General features: G+C 47.6%; 1 protein-coding gene across 1 annotated transcript in view; it reads left to right on the top strand.

The window, feature by feature from the left end:
* Positions 1-18,801, top strand: part of CAMK1 (calcium/calmodulin dependent protein kinase I) — a 483,807-nt gene that overhangs the window by 380,341 nt on the left and 84,665 nt on the right. Inside the window, exon 4 of the mRNA XM_069643253.1 lies at positions 17,986-18,060. Within this exon, the coding sequence (XP_069499354.1) occupies positions 17,986-18,060 (75 nt within the window). The remainder of the gene's footprint in view (positions 1-17,985; positions 18,061-18,801) is intronic.

The following is an 18,801-nucleotide window of genomic DNA, read 5'->3' as shown; positions in this document are numbered from 1 at the left end:
GTTTAAAGTACGTATCTTTCGGAAAAAATGGCGTAATCTAAACCCGAATCCGCCAACACCTTGGTGCTGGTTTTGGGAATATTGGTCATGCAACAGGCCTTCCTACTCCTGCCCCTTAATTCTCGATGCGGAGTACGATCAGTTCAAGCCGCTAACTGGGTTCATTATCATCCGAGTTGTCCGGCACAGCCGCGACTGTACATCGTCTTCTGGTGTTGCACATGGCAGCAAGGTAACCAGTCTTGTGACACTCTGCACACTCTGCCTGTTGCCGGACACAATCTATCACTGGCTACATTATTACGATCGCCACATCTATAACATTCCATACTGTTCCCTGGTCACTTTTTATCTGGTGGACGTCTCCTTGGAGACGCATCCCTACCTTCGGTGGACGATCTTCTTTCTCGTTCTTGTCTTGTTCGGCGTCTTCTCATTATGCACACTTCTTCTTTAATACTTGCTTGGCTCACTCGTCCACGATCGCTCGACCGTTTTGAAGATAGCGATTGCTTGCTCCAGTTTGGGATTGCGGCTTATCGATTAAGCTGCTTGCGTTTTGGTGTGACGACAATGAACCGGTCCCGGATGAGTTGGTCGGAGATGTTGCCGAAAGCGCACCTTGAGTGCAGTTACAAAGACATCAATTGATTCTGGGGATATTGGAAGCCTGATGTAGAACTTTGGACATTTAAGCACTATATCGGGGATCCTCCTGAAACGGGAACTCGAGCCTGGTCAATCATGATGTGGGCGGACCCGTCCTGTTTCTTGATACCTCTGCTAATGCAAACATACTTTGGCCTTCTATGCCTAGGGTATTCCTCAGTAGGGCAGACTTCCTCTCCGGCATAAGCTCTGTCCCATCGACTGCTTCGAGATATGTCCGGAATTAGTATTGACCTAAAGTATTCCTAGACGCAAGACCCGGCTGGTGTGCGTAGCAGTCATCTATTTATGCATGCGGAGAATGGCACGGGATCAATCTGCCTCCGTCTGTGGTACGTCTCCTCTGTCCTCCATGTGCCGCTCCGTGTCCGCACCAAACGGTATCCCCACCCCCATGCTGCTCCCCGGGCAGTGTTCCTCGTGGCGTGCAATGGTGCACGCCGGTAGCACAGGGCACGTTGCTACACAAAGTCACATGGACTTTAAATGATGCAGCTGATTGGTAATGGCATGGTAAACAATAGGATACAGGTTGGGGGGGGGGGTAATGTTACATGGTGGAGAGAAGTTAGACGGCTTGTCATGGGCCTGCTATGGGTCACCGTCCGCGGCTTTACCCTCAAGGAAAAACTGCTTTTAAGACTTTGGTGTCTCAATGGATGGTTTGGGATTGTGGATGTGGGAACAATTCATCGTGAAGCCATCAGCCCTTAAGTATTGGGTAAACCTTCAATGCTAACTTCCGGCCTTGGCTTTGATATCCAAGTCGAGACAAGCTGTAAGCATCTAGCGATCGCCAGGCTCTTTGCCCGACAAAGTACAGTCATATTTCCTAGAACCAAGGTATCCAGATGTGTTGGCCTACAACTCCCATGATCCCTCACCTCTGCCTGAGGAGGGTTGTAAGCAGAAACATCTGGAGGGTGACAGGATTGGCTACTCCTATAGAATTCCGATCTTCTGGAATCTGATGTTTAGGGAGAATGTACCGGAAGGAGACCTCAAGTGGATATGAGCATCTATCCACGGGAGCAGAGAGGCTGAGGTAGGCCCTTCACTTTGCTTGTTCTATCTTGACTTGAGACTGGGCGTGTTCCCCCGATTCTTGATATCACTTCTCTAGATTCTAATCTTGCCACCTAGAAGTTTCCAGAATACAGACCAGACCCAACTGAGTTCCTTTAAGGAATGGAGTATTAAATAGCTCAGAATCCAGTAGTCACAGGGCAAAACCTTATGTAACATGGTGCCTTTATTTGAGGCTCTTCAATTGAGTGAGTCGGGTGGAAGTGCAAGCCTGACTGAACGTGGGGGCCCATTTCAACATGATGGCTGGCCTCCACTGCCACTTGCTGCAGAATAAAGTCTGGGGCACCCGTTGGGTATATACATTATAATGGTAACAAATGGTCGTCGCTTCCAAGTGATGGCTTGAGGGGCTACAGCAAATGATGTTTGTAACATGAGCGCTGCAAAGCGTACATATAAATGCCCAGAAAGAAAATAATATAGAAAGGAATCTACTGCCGTATTATAAGACTGCTGACTGGCAACATAGCAGTTTGTGTGGCCCCACCTGAAGCCCCTTTCACTTGAAAAGCTTGAAAGGCCCTGACGCCGCCCACGTGACTGGTATTGAGACATACTCCACCGTAGCTGTGAGCAAGCATACCACTCGAAATGTTTGGGTGCGGCTTTCCCCTTTCACCCTCTTGCTGCCACGTATCCACGCTATGGCCTCCCAAATCCCGCAAGCGTGTTGGTCGGCCCTGAGCAGTCCCACACCTTGCCGCTCACCCCGGTGTAGAGCAGTCCTGGAAATCATGCGGGACAGAGCAGATCTGCACAGTACATCAAGTTTAAGCAAGAGAAGTTCGCGCCCCCCAAAGAGTTCTGACCTTGATTCCCAGCAAGAGAGGATTAAGTGAGGGGGGTATGGGCTCTTGAGCCCACAAAAGTAGGTAGGGGCATGCTACTCGATTTTGTTTTCTCACACTCTTTCCGTTGTATAGATTTGACTTCTCACTCTAAATGGAGGCTTCTGAGCTTCTTTTGTCTTCATATTTAGCGAAATATTTGAGTTAAAGGTTTGTTTATTTGGTACAGCTTAGGCTTCAGTCATGCACCCTTGTGTCTATAACCACACCCCACTGCCCGAGGGGTTTGGGACAAAAGACACTAAGCCCCTTATTCACAAAACGTTTTCGAATGGGGGATTGTCATTCTAAAACGCTTCTGTGAATAAGGCCCCAAGTGTACAAAAGTCTGTGACTCCAGCTCACCTATCTCCCTGCAGATACTGTCCTGCTCTTAAATTGACACCCCCTACCCCAGAGGAAGCTGTCGCTCAAGAGACATTCATATTGGACATGGCTCGGAGGAGTGAACACCGCCAACTGCACCGGAGTATGTTTCAAAAGCCAATGAGTTGAGCAGAATGTTAGTCGCAAGTTTGAGAACCAGAGGAAGAAAAGTGGTCTCTTCCAAAGGACTGTTTAAGCCAGTGAGATAGCTTAGCGGGTTGAGTGCTCGCTGCTGCAATCTGTGTGATTTTCAGGTGATCAGGTTTGAATCCCTGCAAGTCCAACTCAGCCTTTCATCCTTCTGAGGTCGATAAAGGAGTACCAACTTCAGTTGGGTGATATTGTATGCAAATATGTTCTCAATAAAGCGCTTTGGCATAAGCGCTGTATACATAACTCCTCATTATTATCATTTCTTAACCTGAAGAACTACCAGAGTGCTCAAGCAGAGTGCTGTCCATTATGGACAGAAGCGTGAGATGCGGGAGGAGTTTTGTGGAGGATAGAGAAGGGGAACTTGCCAGTGCAGCCCCCATGCCCATGGAGCTGTCCTAAAGGACGAGGAGAACTCCAGAGACGGCACCGGATTCCACAGGATTCCACCAAACATCATTGGCTAGAAATGACTAGCAAGTGGTACGCCTCATGAGCAGTTCACAAGTCCATCCCCAGGCTCTCCCAAAACGACCCTGGGGGATTGAAAACAGTTGGCGAGGTGAAGAAGGGGGATGAGGTGAGATGAGTACTGGCAAGCTGCAATACCGCAACATCAGACTGCCAAACAAGACCTTATTATGAAGGTATTTATTGAGTGCAGTCCTAGATTTTGGAAGAACGGGGCTCTTCAAGTCATGGGGGATGCACACGGCGAGGAAAGGATGTGTACATGGGAGTACAATGCTAGCAATGGGGGTGGGCAGTAGGGGAAATTTAGCAGCAAGATATCTACAAGCAACAAGGAGAGGAAAGGGGGGAGCAGAACGCCCAGTCTCAGGTATGGGGTGTAGAGGATTGGTGGAGCGAAGTGTTAGGGAGGGGTCATCCTTAAAGAGGAAGGTCTTTGCTTCTAGGTTTAAGGAAGAAGATCCGTAAAGAGGCAGTGCTGGTCTTGAAAGACCAGGAGTCTGTGGGCATATGCAGAGAATGTCTGCCTTCTAGTTCTTTCCTTCCTGCACTGGCAGAGGTCCAGTCTGCACATGTCCTTTATTCGGGTGGATCGTAGGCCTTCAGAGAGGCTGAGACTCAGTGACGTATCTTGGGGACTTAAGAGCGACGGCCTTGTAGATGATGCGGCAGGATTTGAAGGTGATACGCGCTTGCAGCGGGAGCACAGTCATTTCAATGGGGGGGGGGGTTGGGGTGATGCATTGGAGGGGCTATGATCAAAGTGCTAGTAAGAGGATGAAGACTTGGACCCAGATCAGGCCAAAGCAGTAACACCTGCAGAAGACATAGCGGGTCATTGCAAGTTGGGCGGAGCAGTACAAATATGGCGGTAACGATATTACCAGCGTGTTACTGCTCCGCCCAACTATGAGCTGGGGGGAAAAGTCGACCGGTTTACCCCCAGCTCAGAGCTGGAGGTAAATCTTCCAACTTTCTGCCCTTTTTTTGGCACAATTCTCGCAGCGCTATTAGTACTGCTGTAATTGCACCAAAAATGCCCCATTGGGCCTGATGGGCCAATTATAAATGAGGGGCCTACCAAACCACCACAACTCGGGATCCAGCGGTAAATGCACCAAACAGAGTTGCAGTAACGCTATTTGCGTTGGGCGGTATCCTGGCAGATTCACTGCTGGGAGACCGCCCCTTCCTGGTGAGGCCCTTAGTGTCTTAAATTGCCTGGTGAAATTGACAGCAATTCTGAAGGTAAGGAGATTATATTAAATAAGCGCACCTATTGCGCAATATTGACATTAATTAAATGCCAGAATTTGGAAGAGGAAATATTCTAGATCCAAAAGGGAACACATTTGATGCTCCCCCATGGATTGGGGTGAATCCCAGGCCATATTTACTCCATCATTTGAACAGAAGAATAAAATCTCACACGGGAGGATAGCTCAGGGGCAGCATGCTCGCCTTGGAAGCAAGACGACACAGAGCAACACAGGTTCGATCCCTGGGTCTGCGCTTAGAAACCTCTGGGTATTAAGCGCGTTAATATAATATATCACAGCAGGGACACTATCAAACGCCTGGGCAGGTCCTGCCACCAAGCTTGTGCACAGCGTCTCTTGCAACACAGGAACTAAGATTGGATTCCGGCAATGCAATTTTGATGACTCTTAGTTTGGTGATCAGAATCCTACAATAGTGTGTCAAGGGATAAAAGCACATAGACGACGTCCTGCCAATATCCAAGTGGGTGCCCCGATATTAAAGGCATCGAAGCCCGTAGATGGTGAGAAAATCGCGCCTAATTTAGCCAATTACTCCAGAAACGGAATTCTTGCAATCATGGCTACAAGAGAATCTTGGGACGGTTGAAGGAATAACTCTCTTGCAAACTTGAGGAGGAAAACAGGGCCAGGGTTCTTACAGATCTGGGGCCTCGGGATTGTTAGAAAGATGTGAGTTAGAGTGGGAGCTTGCAAGCGAGTGTGTGATCAAGCCAGGGTCGGATTGGGCCATAAAAGGGTCTCTGGCACCAATGAAAAGGTGGTCCACCGTTGCAAATGGCTATTCATTCCTTTTGTGACACTGTTCGAATAGCAACTAAGGGGGAGGTTTTTGATAAAATGTGATGCAAGTTGTGAATTTTAAAGAATATTCAGCAACATTGGTGAAAACTACTAGCCACAGAGTGAAATAACATCAAACTGGCTAAAAAGTGGCCCACACCAGCATTTTGTGTTTTTGATTCGGCCCTGGGCCTATTGCCCTGAAGGACAGTCTGAGCCTGGATCAAGAGTGAGATGCAAATTTGAGCTTGCGATGTGCACCTCGGATGTCTGGATACCACTCTAACCGTTCTGGATACTTTAACATCCAAAATAATCCACGCAAAACAATGGCAGTGTTCTCCCACAGGGGTTTGATGGCACCCACACACAGACCTCCCACCAGGGTTGGACTGGGACAAGAAATATGTCCGGTTGCCCAAAAACAAGTGGCCCACCCCTCGCCTCACGACCCTTGACCTCTGACATCACCGGAAGTTATGTCATTTGACCCCCCACCCCAGAGTGACATCCCCGGAAGTGATGAAACATGACCTTTCACCCCTTGACAAAACAGGAAGTGGCATCAAATAGTATTGTTCCTAGGTACACTAAATTACTGTGAATCCAAGTAGACGTCCATGGCCAAATGATAATATTATTGTATAGCACTTGCGCTTAAGCTCTTTTTTTAATAGAACAAATAGGCAAACATTATCACGCAACCTGTGTTGGTACTCATTCATGGACCTAAGAAGGATGAAAGGCTTTTTGGGAAGAAAAAAAATGTGGAAAAAAAAAAAAAATATATATAAATATATTTTTTTTTTTCCAAACCAGCCCAGGCATGGCCAGAAACAGGCCCCCACTCCCCAGGGACGATGTTGGCCTGGCCAGGGGCCGAAAGGCCGCGGGGCCAATCTGTTCCGCCTCCCACTGGTGGAATATGTCTGCACATATCACCCATTTGGGAAACTCAAAGCTAAACACCTCCGAGCGGGTCTGTTAGTCACGTCAGCCAGCGTTATCGTGAGTGGCCTTGAAATACTATCAATGCAGGCTACAGTAGCGATGAGACGGGTCGAGGCAAAAAAAGAGAATAGCTTAAAAAGAGGGATGACGGGGTTCCCGCTCCCCGAAAAACAAAACGGTGTACACTTGGCTGTCCACTGAGAAATACACTGCATAAAACAGTGGTATTGAAACTTGCCAAGCACACATGGTTCCATGTGTTAAAATCGCAGCAAAAATGGCTGTTTACACAATAAATCATGGGAAAAAGCCTGTGGTTTTGCCACAGCAATCCATGTAAAGGATGTGGAGGGCACCCCGCTCCCCTTAAATGGTATAATGGGGTACACCTTTACCGGGTCAAAACACAGCATTTTTTGTAAAGGCGTCATTTTTGCCACAATTGTATTACTGCATACCGCGCACATTGAGTAAAAATATTGTTTCTGGTCCCCCTCGTCCTAAGGGACCCAAAGAATGCCCAGGGGGGACCCAGGCTCTTTAAAATATAAGCAGCCTGCCTATTGTTTATTAAAAGCAGTCACCTTAATCCTTTTTTATATTAAAAACAATCACCATTGTCCGTTTTTCTCTGGTCCTTTCTAAGCACGACTTCTTCCTTTTCTCACTTTCCCCCAGTAGCTCACTGTCTCCAGAGCTCTGGTCCTCTCTAGGCTGGACTATTGCAACAGCCTCTTTCCAAATCTTCCTGCCTCTACTCTTCACCGTTACAACTCATCCAGAACAGGACTGCAAGACTTGTCTTTGGCCTCAAGCCGAGGGATCCTATCTCTCCAGCTCTGAAATCTCTTCACTGGCTCGTCGTGGCTCCAAGGATCAAGTTCAAGGCCCTCTGCATTGTCCACAAGGCTTTCTGTGGCTTAGGACCGATCTACCTCCAACATTCTCTTCCAAAATAATCTTCCTTCTCGAGCTCACCGCTCATCCAACTCCAACTCTCTGAGGGTCAGACGCTTCTCCAAGCAGAGAGTTGGGGGGCAGATCTATCTCCTCGGCTGGGGCCTCCCTCTGGAGCAGCCTTCCTGCCTCTCTCAAACTTGAGCAGAACCACCTCCGGTTCCGGAATCAAATCAAGACCTTCCTTTTCGTTTCCGCTCTTCCTCTCCCCTGCTGATGCACCCGCCTGCTCCGTGCACTAGTCACCTGGCTACCCTCTGAACTCGGGCCCACGCTCCTGCATGTCCAGTTGCCCTGCTGCCTTGAGGTGCTTTTCTGGGTGGATGGAAAAAACAGGGGGAGGCAGGACTATGCTGCCTAGCTGGTCCAGGAGGACAGATGGGCAGGAGCACCTCAGTGCAAGGAACACCCCATGAAGAAGGTACCCGTGATAGGAGGACCCCAAATGCCTCCCCATCCCCAAAACGGCCATTTTCTCCAAGAGTATCTATCGACTGGAGGACAATTGTCACCTGAAACCCCTCAAAATTGAGAATATCAAATTAGGAAAAGGAAATGGACTTTTGGATTGCTATAGCCCGGTCTTGCAGTTCGAAAGACCTGCGTGTTATAGGAGAATTCAACCAAATTCACTGCAACCTGTGGCTACCTTTTAAATTCTAGGCCTTGCCCACCTGTATTGGCTCGCATGAGCAAAGCGGAACCACTCTAACGCGCTGTTTCCTCTTTGCCCTCCTTCGCTGACCATCAGCATTTTAGCACCTGCCTTGGATCCTCTTAACCATTTATTTAACTTGGGTATACTTTGAGCTGCGCCGAGAGCTGAGGCTGAATTATCTCCCGATCACTACCTGTGGCGGCCTCCCAGCCAATGAGGAGGCTCGGAACGGGGTTCTGACTACACAGGAAAAGACCCTGCTCCGAGCCTCCTCCGAGCAGGTGGCAGTCATCTTCCCACACCTGGAATGTAGGTAAGTGCGCTCTCGGCATCCCCTGTCCCTTTTCCCCCACGCTCACCCCCCTTAACACATATCCGCTACCCTCTCAACCATTATCGCGCTTACCTGTCCCTCACTTGTTCCGTGAACACTACTGTTCCCGATGCATATCTGCCGCGCAATTAGCCGCCATGGAAAGGGACAAGGGACCTACCTACTCCTTGTTTCCTGGGGGCCATCTTTCTATATTGTGCTTAATTAGAAAATCTTATTTCACAGAATTTCGCAACTTGAAAAACATGACTATTAGTACCACGGTACAACGTGCCGGGATACTAATCGCAATAGAACTCTCGGATGGGGGCACTACTGGTCTGGTAATGCCCAAGGGCTTATATTCAAGCTCTTGCTTGTAACAGACGCCCCGGGGAATTAATGGACAGGTAATGCCCCCCCCTTCTCGGGTTCCCGTACTTTAGAAGGCATTAGAATTGAAGCAGGCTAGACTTGCCAGTGTCCATGAAGCATCTCTGTGTTGGAGACTCCACCAGGCCAGCTACCCCTGGAGCTGACCTAAAAATCTCATCCAACGGCAAACAGAGAGGCAGTTTGCTTTTCTATTTTCCCCGAAGAGGTGTGCAATTTCCTGGGTATGATATGTCGGTGTTTGTGGAGAGTGTTGATGGGAGAGATGGGTTTCCCAGGAGTAGGGTGACCAGACATCCCAGTTTTCCCTGGACAGTCCGCGGAAATCACCTTTGGTCCCGGGAGTTTTTAAATTTTAAAATCCCTGTCCGGGGTTTGCATGGTTGGATGGCTACGGTCATTAAAACTGTAATTATGTTAAACACTTTCAGAATTTTGAAGTTGGAGGATTGGCTCGAACCCCCAACCTTTCAGGTATAAGTCACAACACTTACTGACTGTGCCAAAGAGACTGGCTCAGAAATGTATGTACAGCAAGCCATGTAATATCAATTAGAGCAAATGCTTGTTTTGAATGAACATGCCAAGATTCACAGACAAAACTGTACACATGAGATCATATGCAGTTTATAGAAATGGGAAGTGCTGGAAATATAATTGTGTGGTAGTTGTGGGGGAGTGTTTTAGGGAGGGGCAGTAATTGTTGGGCTGCAATGGGGTAGGCCCTCTTTTATGTTGTTGGTCATCCCAGTTTTTCATTTTGGAAATCTGGTCACCCTACCCAGTAGGGAGTCTCCGGCCCATACCTTTCTACTTGGAAGTTCTACTTCTAACAGAGACTCTGTTTACTTACCTCCAGGCCGGATAGTTCACACATCATAGTGGTCTGTGGCCAAAGTAGGGCGCTGCCCCCATGGACATCCTCTCTTGTACTGCACATGCTCGTCTAAACTTGCAAAAAAGCATTATCCACATCTGAGTACAAATGCGAAAAATATCCTACAGTAGAGAAAGAAAAGTGGTCAAGGAGTAGATCCCCCTTTTCTCTGTAGAGTTTTTAACAATGGTGGATTTTTTTTAATGGTGTTTGTCTCACCATACTCCTTCTTAAACTCCCTCACTGCTGTCACTCACTACCCTCTTTCTTTTTTAGTTTGATTTTTGGGGTTTGATTGGAAGTTAAAGATGTTTATCTCCTACTGCAAAACAAAAAAGCGAACACAGAAGAAATTGACCGGGGGAACCAGCAAGATGCTGTGTGCAGTTTGACTCTGAGGGTGGGGGGGAGATTGCTTCATTTCTGGGTCGGTGCTGGTGACCGATGAAGGAACTTCAACATCAAAGCGCCTTTAAGACTCCAGCCTCACGCAAGCATTATAATTTTTTATTCATATATTTACATTTATTTACAATATAAAACAGAATAACAATCGAAGCACAATACATCAACTACAAAATATGCATAAAATGAGACAATAGATAAGCGGAGAGAGAAAAAGGAAAAAAAAATAAATCTCCATTTATAAAATCATTAAATCTCCCCCAGATTTTTTCATACAGAGGCAATTTGTATTTCAATTTATAAATCAATTTTTCAATCCTTGAAAGCTTGTGCATTTCATCTATCCAACACTCCAACGATGGAGAAATCCTGCTTTTCCAGTCCCGAAGTATCCACCGTTTTGACGCGAGCCTTATTAGCGGCACAGCTCGAACTTAAGTGCAGCACTTTCTATTTTACTGCAAGAGGTGGGGGCGTGCAGACTCCCGGCCTGCGCCAAGGCTTTGTTTGCTGTTCTTCTTGAAGGAACTCCCCCCTGTTCCCGTGTGAGCCTGAGATCCATTAGTGAGCTGGTAAGATAGCTCAGTGGGTTAATGAGTGTGCTGTATTTATGTTCTCTGCCGGGCCCCGTATTAAAAACAGGTGCTGGTTACACAGCCTAGCATCCTTTTTAGGTGAATAGAATGAAGGCAGTCTAGTGGGTGTTGGCACTGCACAGTGCTCAGACAGGTGTTATTTAGGATTTTGCCAGTTTGCCAATTGCCCAGCCTCCCTTGTTTGCTCCCCGCTCCTTTCTTCTCTGCTTTCCTCACTGTGTTCTTCACCCTGTGATTTTAAAGTGCTCCGTTGCTGCGCAAAGCTAGGTCCACGCTAAATAAATAATAATACAAGGATTCCCTAATTGCTGTCTTACTGCCTAATTTCTCTTGGTCTTTAAAAATAAACCATGCTTATTGTTGTCATGGCAGTCTGACGTTGGGGTGTTCTTTTCATCTTATGTCTTGGGGTGTTTTTTTTTTTTCCCGTGCCACCAGGCCTTCAGCACAGCTTGGTATGGTATTTATGGTATTGTTTATTTATATAGCGCCTATACACAGGCAAGTGTTTCAAAGCACTCAAGGCGGGTGGGAACAAGGGGAAAAAACAAACAGTCGTCCTTGTAATTCTGAGACGATAATAGTTTGCACAGGCAGAGTAAGTGCTGCAAATACATTTAACAGTTTATGATACAGCAAATAGGCTTTACAGTGATTCTGCAGTTTTACCAGTGCAATTAAGGGGTGAAGACAGAGGAGAACAGACAGACGATGTTCAGCAAGTGCACAAGCGTGGGTACAAACCATTTCAACTGCCTCCATCGCGCCTGCTAGGTCCAAGCTGATAACAATCTCTCGCAAAAGGAGTTCAATCATATCACGGTGTGCGTTGATATGGGCGACTGGTGCCGTGGGCGCAGGATATCCGAGTTTAGCACCGATTTTTTTTTTTCAACACACTTATAATAAATAGCAGATGGGTAAAATACTATATGGTGTGCCTTTTTAGGTACCTTAACATGTTTCTGTCCTGTGGAAGTGGTCTGGAATGGGGTATCTACCTCTGTGGATCTCTCTCGCTCGCTCTCTAGCGCTCTCTAGCTCTGTCTTTCTTTCTCTCCCCCTCTTTCTCTCTCATTCTCCCCCTCTTTCTCTCTCTCCCCCTCGCTCTCTCAATCTCTCTCTCATTCTCCCCCCTCTTTCTCTCTCCCTCTTTCCCCCTCGCTCTCTGTCTCAATCTCTCTCATTCTCCCCCCTCTTTCTCTCTCTCCCTCTTTCCCCCTCGCTCTCTCTCTGTCTCAATCTCTCTCTCTCTCTCCACCTCATAATTTCTCTTGCTCTGTTACTGAATCACTCTCGCCCGCTCTCATTCTCTTTTCTTATAGCTTCCTATCACCTCCTTTGTGCACATAATCTCACACTCTCTATCCGCTTTTTTTTCTTGGCCACCCTCTCCCACCCTCTCTCTCCCTCCTTTTTACTAGTCCTCTCTTTCACTCCTGCAGTCTTTTCTTCTGTCTGTCTTTCCTTCCTTCCCTCCGCCCCTTCCTTCCTCCTCCCAGCACTGCTGGCCTATGTTTTTGGAAGGAGTGTAGAGTTGAATCTTACTTCTGAGGGTAGAAAGGGCCCCTTCTTGTTATGAACGATGAGCGATGCACAAGGTTTTGAAATGCGCCCTTTCTTTTATGGGTAAACCAGTGGCCTAGTAGACCGACTCCCTTCTGCTGTCAACTGTACAGAAGCTACTTAAGTCTACTCCAGCTTGATACTGGAAAGACTGACCTTTCCTTTATAGACGTATAGACATGCTAGAACATATACACACAAGCAGAAGGTATGCCTTCCACTGGGTCTACTCCTGGTTGGGAGTAGAAAGACTGCCTTTTGCTTTATACACAGGATAAGATGGTCCTTCTGCTGTGTAAACGCTGGGTTGAGAGTTGAAAGACTGGCTTTTGATTTACAGATCTAGTAGAAAGTATCCCTACCTCCCCACCTTAACTGCAGACTGGGCCATCTGATCCCTCGGTTCCCTCCCTTGGTTGCTTGCAGATCACTTGAGGCCACATTGCCCACCCTCCCCCATTTCCAGGTGCCCGCTCACTTGTTTCTAAGCTTCCCCTACTGTGTTCTTCCCCCGATTACTTGCAAAACAATCCGTAGCTTCCCGTAGCTACGTCCGTGCTCAATCCCCTAATAATAATTAGTAAGTACATACGCAGCCGAGGTTAGTCCTTCTACTCTGTCCCTCGCAGCCGAGGTTAGTCCTTCTACTCTGTCCACTCGCAGCCGAGGTTAGTCCTTCTACTCTGAAAATAAACTGAAAACACCCAAAGAGTGGACAGAGTTTCATAAGAATTGCATTCACTTTTGAACTTAGTCCACGATCATGTTCTGTGATTTTTTTTATTTTTTTTTTAAATGTTTTAATTTTTTTTAAATGCATTAGCTTGATTTTCTGTTACCATCCATAGTGTCATGGTTGTGGTGGTTGGTTATGATTCAAACAGTTACTTTATACATTTATTTATAACATCATTTATGTTGAAAATTTTGTGCACCATGGAAAGGAAATTTAGCAATAATGCTAAAGGCACTAACGGAAGGCTCGCATAAGTTTTCTTCCAGATGTGGTGTGATTTAGTCATGCAGTTTTTATCGCTATCCAATATTAAATGGCCTGGGCCGGAGTAACCCACAGAACGCAGGATTACTGCTATTAGCACCCTGAGGCAAACCCTCGAGGTGCTAATAGCAATTTAAAAAAACAGTCCACGCTGCATTGCAGCAGCGGCCGGGCAGGGGCAGGCCAGATGTCCATGGAAATGGACGCAGGTGCTCTGCTTTTCTTTGGTGCATTATATCTTCATTAATGCCAGCCTCCTCCAGCTTCGAAGCACTGGAACAGGATCTGGATCCGGGTTGCACTGCATCATCTTGGTCCAACGCAAGTGTGTTGCCCCTGAGCTATCCTTCAAAATATATATATATATTCGCTCAGTGTAGTGCGAAACGCTTTGTTTTGCGGTCGTGCACCATGGTGTCCTGCCTCTGTCTTTTTCTTGCAGCTTGTTGTTCCTAATTTTTTTTGTACAACCTCTTTTTAAACATTAAAAACATCCGTATTTACTACAGTGTTTCTTTGTATTTGTCCTTGATTTTGGAGCTTGCTACTAGCGGCTGGCCCGCGGGAGGCAAGGGAGCAGGGAACACGGCATCGCTGGGAGCAGGGACCACTCAGGTTTCGCTGAACCCGTGCTTGCATCAGTAGATTCAGCCTGGTATTGCAGCAACCCGATTAGCTGCTGCACCCGCCGAGGGTGCTAATGTTTCATATAAGTCTTCTATCCCAACATTCTATTGTCTCTTTGAAGTTTTAAACAGAGCATTCTATCCTCATTGGGTGGAACGTACTAATGGCAATAGTGTCGCCTCCCATCCATTAACAGGTGGTAACACCCTTGACTTTCCTTCACCAACACGGACTGGTAATGGCCCTTGGAATGCAGCATTATTGCTTAAGTATATCACACCGATGCCACGTCTACCTACTTCACCCACCAGCACTTAGTGTCAGCCTTATGCTCCATTTTTCACGTATTAAATACTCTTATTATGAACAATAGTACACAGTGGGCCTACGGGCTAGGGTTATTCGCGGTCAGTCTGTTTAGATGATGAAGAGGGGGGGGGGCAAACATGCCCTGCTGCCGCGCTTGGTACAGCCCCATGGTCCGCTTAAAAAGAAGTCCGTCGGGCACTCTTTGTCGGTGTGGAAGGAGACATCCCCGTCCTCGTTGTGCCGAGTTTGTCTTGGTGATGCCTGACTCTCGGAGGAAGAGAGACACGTGTCTGGCTGCCCTGTTAATCCCAGGATTGGTGCCTAGTTTTTGGGAACATCTGCATCGTGTATGTGTGTGCTATTCGCTTTGCCCGGCGTATCAGCCACTCCTGCCCTCGGCTTAGGCACCCCATCCGCAAGCACCAGCTGCTGGCTAAGAGGTTGCATGCATTTAAGTTTAGTGCTTCTGTCTGGCATCCAACCAGGGGATGCCGGAGCTCTTGATGGTGACATGTCTGCAAATACATGGGCATGTGGAACCGCTGGGCTTCAGCTTCCTGCAGCGAAGGTACACAGCAGGTCATATTGTGTTGCCTTTATCTTACGCTCCAGGGTTCAAAATTGAGGAGAGCTGGGAGCTATATAAATCCCGCTTGCTTATAGCCGAGAAGAGTCTGGTTAGCTTGACATCAGCAGCTACCAGGAGCTACCTTTGGCTCCCAGGCCGGCTGTTGCCAAACAAACACCAATGTCAATTTAAGTCTGCGCATTTAGGACCATCTATAAATGAACATTCAGACATATATTCATGTCATTTAAAGCATAAGGGGTCATAAATAATGGAGGAAGTGCTATGTTTGCATCTCACGAGGAAGTTAGATTTGCAGAACGGTCTTCACTAGCTCCTGGTTCCCTAGTGGCAGCTCATGGTCACAGGTCAATGCTGGATACCCGGGAGCTGCTTATAGCTCCTGCTTATCCAATCTTCAGCTCATGGTCACAGGTCAATGCTGGATACCCGGGAGCTGCTTATAGCTCCTGCTTATCCAATCTTCAGCTCATGGTCACAGGTCATTGCTGGATACCTGGGAGCTGCTTATAGCTCCTGCTTATCCAATCTTCAGCTTATGGTCACTGGTTAATGCTGGATACCCGGGAGCTGCTTTTAGCTCCTGTGTATCCAATCTTAATTTTGACCCTTAGACACTGCTCTGATTCATAATCACAAGAGAGGCATGGCAGTACACAGGCAGCGATACTGAGCGGTTTTGAGGATTGGTATAAAATCTGTTATCTGGCACTAATTGGGACCCAACTGTGCCAGACAACTAAATATGCCTGGTGCACCGCCAACAACCTCTGCCTCAATGCCTGTAGAACTGAGATCCTTCTCATCGAGACCCCTGCTCCCGCCATCTTCCCTTCACTCTGGCCTTTCTCCTTGGGCTCTTCCCCGTGCTCCTTCTCCTCTTCAACTCCTCTCTCTCCTTCCTCAGAACATTAAGTAGTCTCACTTTCAGCTTTTCTTTCTCTAAGGAATTCTACCTTTTCTCACTTTCCCCCAGAGGCTTAGTGTTACCAGAGCCCTAGTTCTCTCTAGGCTTGACTATTGCAATAGCCTCCTCCTGAATCTACCTTCTTCCACTCTGCAACCACTGCAGTTAATCCAGAATAGGGCAACAAGATTTATCCTTGGCCTTAAGCCCAGGGAGTGCATCTGTCCTGCCCTAAAAAGTCTTCACTGGCTCCCGGTTGCTGCACAGATTTTGATATATTTTATTTATAGCGCGCCTATACACAAGTGTTTCAAGGCGCAATGGATTTAAATTCAAATCTTGCTGCATCTTCCACAAGGCTGTCTGGACACGGGGACCTCACTATTTTCAACGTTGTCTTACTAAATACTTTCCCTCTAGACCTCTACATTCCTCTGCACCAACCAACAGAGGGCCGGAGGTCAGTCACTTTCCTCGGCTGGCTCCCTCCTATGGAACAGCCTCCCCTACCTCTGCGCCTTGAGCAGGACCTTCTTCATTTCTGGACGCTCCTTAAGACTACCTCCCCTTAACTTCTCTCCTCTGTGAATCCCACAGTTGCTGTGATTGGTTTCCAGGGCCCTTATGCATCCTCAGGGCCCTTGACCTCCCACACCCAATCGCCCCAGCTCCCGTCTACCCTCAGCACTTGCCTTGGCACACGCTCCACCGTGGCGGTTAGCACCTAACCTAACATGGCTCCAGGCCGGGTAGTACACCACAATCCAAGCACTTCATCTGTGGCTCACCCATGAGCTCGGACACCCCAGCACTTACCTCCTCTGCCCTCTTCCTTGCTGCACTTGCACGTTCTGAATATTCACAAGAAATAATAGGTTTGTCCTTTTTTCCCTCCACTACTTTAAATATTGTGTTTTGTGATGTTTCACTCCCTTGTTCCCTCCCTTCTCCCTGTGGGCGCTTTGCACCAGTATTTTACTTGCTGTATAAGCGCCTAACAAGCAAACCATAAATAAAATAAATATATAACTGAATGTTGGTATTCTGGAGGGCCAAGAGCGGGAAAGTAAAGAAATAAAATCCAGAAAACCGTACTTCCTAGCTGCTTCCTTGGATTACTGGCACACTGTCTGCAAGAATCTTGCCTATCCTGTCTCAAAACCTAGTTAGCTTACATTCTGTTAACCAAAATGGTTCGATTAGCACCATGGTGGGGGTGCCAGCAAATCGGGTGTCTAGGAACGCGGGCTTGAACCGCTGGTTAAAGCATGCGTTCCATGCAGCCTGAAGGCCGGCTCTCCACGCCACCATTGAACCTCCCCACCCACCCACCCTCCATCCCCGTCCTTTTTTGCATTTTTTTTTATTTTTGTAATTTTTTTTTATCCCTCCTACTTACCTTATTTCACCGGAGCCGCATCCGCTCCTTCAGGTTACCTCCCGCAGGCCATGATGGAAAGGGAAGAGGGACTCTGTACAGGGCCCCGCCTTCCCTTTCCATGGCAGCCATGTTTGTAAAGGATGTTACTTCAATCAATGGGACGCGCGTCGCGTCCCGTTGTATGCCGGAAATTCAATTTTTTTTGGTGGCGCCTAGGACCACACCTGTCTGTATATCGATCATGAGCCAGGATATGTGTGAGGGTCAGAGCTGTTCAGATTGTGGCGCATTATTCTCGTTCCACCCCCTAATGCGTGCATGCGTAGATGCAAAAGATATTGGGTTGGAGCACCGGTAGACGTGCACTGCGTCAGTGCAGCTGTGTGGATCATGCATGGAACGCTTTGCTGCAAGTTTGTGTCTAGTATGCGTCTACTAGTGGGTGTCATGGACGATGGTCAGAGATGTGCTCTAATACTGGTGCTGCGAGTGAATTGCTGTGGCTATGTATTAAACACCTGCTGGGCGCAAACCAGCTGTGACTGAGATATATAAAAGTTGTTTGCTGGCCTGTAATTGTGTGATGTCTATGGTGAGAAAGGTTGCATTTTCTCGAAATTGTAGATATAGAAATAACACATTGACAAAGCCTTTTCATACAATGCATTGTTGAAATCTGCAATGACACTAGTTGACTGTGAATGTGTGCTCAGTGCCACATTGTTTCATGCAATGCTGCAAGACCTGCAGAATTAACCAACGCTCCCTGCTCTTCTTTCTCACTCTCTCCACCGTAGGATCAAGCATGCAAATATTGTGTCCCTGGAGGATATTTTCGAGAGCCGCAGCCACCTGTACCTCATCATGCAACTGTAAGTGGAAATAGACTCCTTTCTTTATATAGCGTTCCATGAGGGATTCCACATGCGCGACGCCGCTCCGCCGCGCGCCCCTCTCGGGACCGCAGCATGGGAATAGGCCTGCAACGTCAAGTGTATCCCTTGTCCTTCAAAATAAAGCCCACACATGGCTGCCGCAAGGTGCTCAGTGCTACGCCATCCTCCTGGCTTCCCCGGGAAACCTTGTCGCGCGACTTCTAGAAGGGCACGCGTACTGCCCTGTAAGGTTTTTGCAGCTGCTGGATCCCTGTCTGAGCACTGGTTGTGCCCTGCCTGCCTGCATATGTGTGTGCCTTGAAGGTTTGTGCTCTCAAGTTGGGTTGACCTCCCGTGAAGGCGGGAACAAATCTCTCCGCATTTAGGAGGCAACTCTGGGATAATGCCTGGAACGAGGGCCTGCTCGTACTTGCTCCGTTTATTTTAGACCATGCCGCTGATGGGAAGTTTGGTATGCAGAGCTTGTTTTGCTAAATTATAACTACTTTTGTGTAGTTGCCGTGTCACATCGACATCTTTTGGGGGCAGTATTAGAAAGCGCTACAGCTGTGTCGCTGCTTGCAAACCTGTTGATTACTTTGCAACTCTAAGGGTTTAAGCAGCCGAGCCGCCGGTCGATTAAAAAGCCTTTAGCTTTGGCTAATCTTAAAAGCTGCTTGTTTGCGCCCATTATCACTTCGTGTTTATAAACCTGCTTTGGCCTGGAAGGAGGGGTAT

Source organism: Ambystoma mexicanum, chromosome 2p (genome assembly GCF_040938575.1).
Source record: "Ambystoma mexicanum isolate Mex_15411 chromosome 2p, UKY_AmexF1_1, whole genome shotgun sequence".
NCBI lineage: Eukaryota > Metazoa > Chordata > Amphibia > Caudata > Ambystomatidae > Ambystoma > Ambystoma mexicanum.
This window is presented reverse-complemented; position numbering and strand designations above follow the sequence as displayed.